General features: G+C 57.3%; 1 protein-coding gene across 1 annotated transcript in view; it reads right to left on the bottom strand.

The window, feature by feature from the left end:
* RAB11FIP5 (RAB11 family interacting protein 5) overlaps positions 1-4,635 on the bottom strand; it is a 35,790-nt gene that overhangs the window by 9,723 nt on the left and 21,432 nt on the right. Inside the window, exon 3 of the mRNA XM_007453373.1 lies at positions 3,902-4,616. Within this exon, the coding sequence (XP_007453435.1) occupies positions 3,902-4,616 (715 nt within the window). The remainder of the gene's footprint in view (positions 1-3,901; positions 4,617-4,635) is intronic.

Genomic DNA, 4,635 nt, shown 5'->3' with positions numbered 1-4,635 from the left:
AAAAAAAAAAAAAAAAAAAAAAAAAAAAGTGAAAATACAAAAAGTCCCCTCCCGGGAATTCCCTGGCAGTCCAGTGGTTAGGGCTCCACACTTTCACTGCTGAGGGCCCAGGTTCAATCCCTGGTCAGGGGACTACTGTCCCACAAGCTGTGCGGCGCAGCCAAAAAAAAAAAAAATTCCCCTGCCTACCATTCCACCTGGCACAGATCAGATCAGAGACACATTCCCATGTGTGGTTATCTTTGCAGGGTATGCTCAGAGGACAGAACCCACCATGCTAGCCCAGCACATTGCTGTCCCCCCACCAAGCAGCGGGGGCTACAACATATGCTGACTTATCTTTTCTTTTAGGACCAAAAGTTGGGGAAAGAAATCAGAAGTCTAAATGTCTCTGCCCCTTTGACCTGACAGAATAAAACTTCAGGGCCTTACTGTTGCTTAAGAACCTTAGAGCAATTGGATGAACCTGCCACTTAATACAGCAATCACCTGTTCCCTCCAACAGCCCCCCTTCTTCTTAAACACAGCCGTTGCTGGGTACCTCACTACACCACCAGGACACCTCTGTAGCTAGGGGCCAGGTTTCACTGGTGAACAGCTCTTCCTTAGACTGAGATGAGCTATGTGTCCTTGTTATTTCCATGCATTGGTCCCAGAGGTGGCATGTGGATCTGCAAAGACTCTCCCACAGGCACTCCCTGAAAAGGCTAAAGCCAGCCTTTCAGGCACACCCACCCCAGCCAAAATGCCTTCAGCCAGCCCTCCTAAGGCTCCATCTCCTGGTGTCTGTCTGAGATGTGCCCCGATGTCCAGGAAACATGACTGGACACATCCTCTCCCTTCATCTGGGCACAGTGAGGTGACACAGTGGGGCATTGCATGCTCTAAGTAGGCAGATCATATAATTTACCTTCCAAACCAGAATGTTTTTAATAGAGTAAAGGGGCACTATTAACTATGCCAGGAAAACAGGCACAAACAGGATTTATGGCCACACTAACTCTAAGTCACTGGCATACGACACAGTTACACATTTACACACCTGCGAACGCCGCTGAGAGCCCGAGCTCTCTCGGCAGCCGGCGCACACTCCAGGCTCATCAGGACCTCACTGTTCACCACCTGGTGAGGGGCTGGGGCAGATGCAGAGACTGCTGAAGGCCACCACGACACACTTGCCTCTGTGTTGGGCCATGCTTACCCCCAATTTTAAAAAACGTCTGTATCTAACACTTGATCTCCTACTGTGCACAAAGTTCTGTGGTTAGTGTGAGGGGAGGGAACACGGGAGCTTGAGATGACCTGCTCTCAGAAAGCTTATACGTACTCTAAAAGGGTCAGAAAGGGACAGACACAAAGACAATTCGTTTTGGCACTGGCGGTTTTAACACACACGGTCTTGATGGTCCTAAACACACACTAAAGTGACCTGTGCTGCAGCTCAGGGTGAATGGCTCACAGCAGGGCTGGTGAGCAGGGATGAGTTCTGTGGCCCAGACCTCAACCAGCCACTCCCTGGCCCCCCGCTCACATGCTGGTGGGGGCTAGTGTAACAGTCATGGGACCTGGCAGATGAGGGACAGGTCAGGAGGAACAGGAGGACCATCTTCCTGGCCTCTCCCAGCTGCTGCCTTCTCCAACGGCAACAGTTTTTTCTCTGGATACTGCGCACGGCACATACTGCTTCTGGCCTCTGCACGGGGCCTCAGTGCAATGTGGGAACACTAGAGGGCGCCGCTGCCCTGCCTAGTGAGGAACACCCAGCAATCTGCAATGGTAGCCCCAGAGCAGAGGCACCCAAACCTCTGGACCTGTGGACAGGATCCCCTTGGGTGTCTCGCAGCTACATTCAGTCACTCCAGTTCTAGGTGTCCAACTTATGGCTTCCTGCCGCAAGTCAGCTCACCTCTTATTCTCTCCTCAAAGGCCCCAAGACCTCTGGGCACCAAGGGTGGTTTCTTCCAGGCCAGCCCTTCCCTCCGAGGCACACAGGGCCAGCGTGATGCTGACAGGGCTCAGTGTCCAGGTCTCACACCTCTGCAGGCCAGGTCACTGCACCCCAAGAATAGTCCCTCCTACCCTGCCTGGAGGCAAGACCACAGAGCCTGCCTCGTCAGCCACTGTAAGCAAATGGGTCCCAGGGAGGGCAGGAGGCCCCATCTGCACTCCAACCTGCAGAGGACGAGCCCGGAATTCAAGTACGAGAAGGGCAAAACCCTCAGCTCCCTTATGTTCATCCATCACCCAACTTCTCTTGCCTCTGAAAGGCCATCAGGAGACATAGAGAAACAGAAGGAAAACAGAGGCTGTAAGCACCAGCAATGGCAACCGCAACATCACTCAGTCATGGCCTGCAGAGCTCTAAGCACAAAGCCTGGCACTCGCCTAGAAACAACCTCACAGAGAAATGTCCCCCACATCCATCCCACCCTGGAAGAGGCCCAGAGACACCCCATGGACAACAGCACTGAGCCCATGGTCTGTGCCCCTCCCTCCACCACACCACCTACAATCTCTGAGTTGACACAGGGCCACCAGCTCAGCCTGGGCATCTGAGAAAGGCCCATCCCCTTTTTCCTCTAAGCTGCAGGTAGCCAGCAGTTCCCCTGGGCTCCGGTGAGTAGGGCTGGGCAGTAGGGAACCGAAGCTGCTCCTAAGCAGGGGAGACATCACCCAGAGACTGATCACCCCACACACCCATCTATGAGGCTGTACGGAGGTCTGCCAGGCGGCCAGGGCTCAAACCTGAAAGGCCCTGCATTTCTCTCCCTGCTCCTCTGAGCAGACTCAGAATTTCACAGGGAAAGAAAAGAACCAGGACTTCAGGAGTCCTCTCCCCTCTGCTGGGGAAAAGGTTTAGGGCCCCTCCCTCCGCCCTATCTCCTGGCCCTTTACCACTGTGGCCACTCTTCCCACCCCGCCTCCGGCCCACATATCCACTGATGGGGACAGGCAGGCTTGCTGAGAGAACAGTAACGGCCACCCTTGCCACACTGGCTGGGGTTGTCACAGATGCTCCTGTCCAGGGCTGGCCCCGGGCCCTTGGCAGGGGGGGACACCTGCTCCTGGCCAAAGCCCAGAGCCCCTCCCTGGGCCCTGCTGGACAGTGAAGCAGCCTCCGCTGGCTCCAACTTAGGAGGAGATCAGAGGGCCAGGGTGAGGGCTGGGGACTCTGTCCCAGGCCTAGGCCGAAGGACTCCTGCATTCCTCTCCCAGGTGGGACTCAGCATATTCAAAACAGAGCAGCCGCCATCAGCACTTGCCATACCCCAAGACCAAGGGACACCAGAGAGGGCCAGAGCCCCAAGAGTCTCTAAGGACACAGGGTAGGTCACAGATTTCAGGGGAGCTGCCCACAGCCTCTGGCCAAGGCCGGGGAGCAACCGGGGGTGAGTGTATAGGGGAGGGGGTGGACACATCAATTACTCAACTCCCCTCTCTCAGAGAGAAGAGAGCACAGAGCCAGCTGGGACAGCTGGTGGGAAGTCATCTAGCTTCAGAAAGGGTGGGGGAAGTCCTCGGTCCCCACCTCTCTACCTGCCAAAGCTTGGTGACCTTGAGGCCAGGGGGCAAGAGGTGGAGGTTGGGAAGCAAAGAATTCATACAAATGGCCTTTCCTGCTTTTGTCCTATTCCTCCCCCTCCCGCAGGGGATGGCTGTGCCAACTCAGGAAGTGAGGCCCACAGGACCCCCAGAGCACTGTGCCCTTCAACTCACCTGCGTCCACGTGCAGACAAGCCTCGGCTTAGGGAGACAGGGTTCCCTGCTCAACCATGCAAAGCCAGAGCCCCAGCAGCCTGCCCAAGGGTTCCATCCTGCCCCATCCTCCCTGCCCCAGGGTTCGGTGCAAATACCCCAGCATCCATCCCAGGGATCAAAGCTGGTCTTGCCAAGGACGTACCTGGGTTTCTGAGTTGGTTCCTTGGCTTCTCTCAAGCCAAACCAGCTACTTTTGGCCTTTTCCTCCCCACTGGACGAGTGGTGTGGGGAGGCCCCCAGAGTGGGAACCCCCTTCTCCCCCAGAGAGCCTCGGCGCCCCATCTCGCTCCGACTCAGCCCCTGGTGGTGATGGTGGAAAAGGCCCATCCGGGGCTTCCGCTCCTCCTTCCGGGCTCCCTCCTTCTCGGCCACAGCCTCAGAGGAGGCCACCATGGGTGTGGTGACCTGCACCGGCCTCCCCTCTGAGGGCCAGGTCCCCTCCTCCTCTCCAGAGCAGCGGGCCCCAATGGCCAGCACCTGCGGGCTCAGCTCCTCCTGTCCAGGCACCGCCTCTGAGCTGCCAGTGCAGCGGCTGCCTCTGCCCCAGGAGTCATCCGCAGAGCGCGGCCCCTCCTCAGAGGGCCGGGAGGAGACAGTGTGCAGGGGGCCAGAGATGGAGCTGCGGTGCCGCAGGGGCCCCTGGGGCTCCTCACTGTAAATGTGGCTCCCGTTGACGCAGAGAGAGGAGCGGGAGGCCCCGTCAAGGTGGCCCTGAAGGTCAAGAAGGGCCCGGGGAGGAGCGGCTCGCACCTGGCTGGCCTCATCGCTGTAGGTCCTTTTATGGGTGAGTGACTTGGGGGACTGTGCAGAGTCCCTGCCTGGAAAGGAAGCACACAGTGTGTTAGAAGCCCGCTGCCCAGCCCGGCCTTCCCTACA

The sequence above is a fragment of the Lipotes vexillifer genome, unplaced genomic scaffold, assembly GCF_000442215.2.
Source record: "Lipotes vexillifer unplaced genomic scaffold, Lipotes_vexillifer_v1.1 scaffold253, whole genome shotgun sequence".
NCBI classification, from domain to species: Eukaryota; Metazoa; Chordata; class Mammalia; order Artiodactyla; family Lipotidae; genus Lipotes; species Lipotes vexillifer.
Note: the sequence above shows the minus strand (reverse complement) of the source record. Positions and strands in the feature narration are given on the sequence as shown.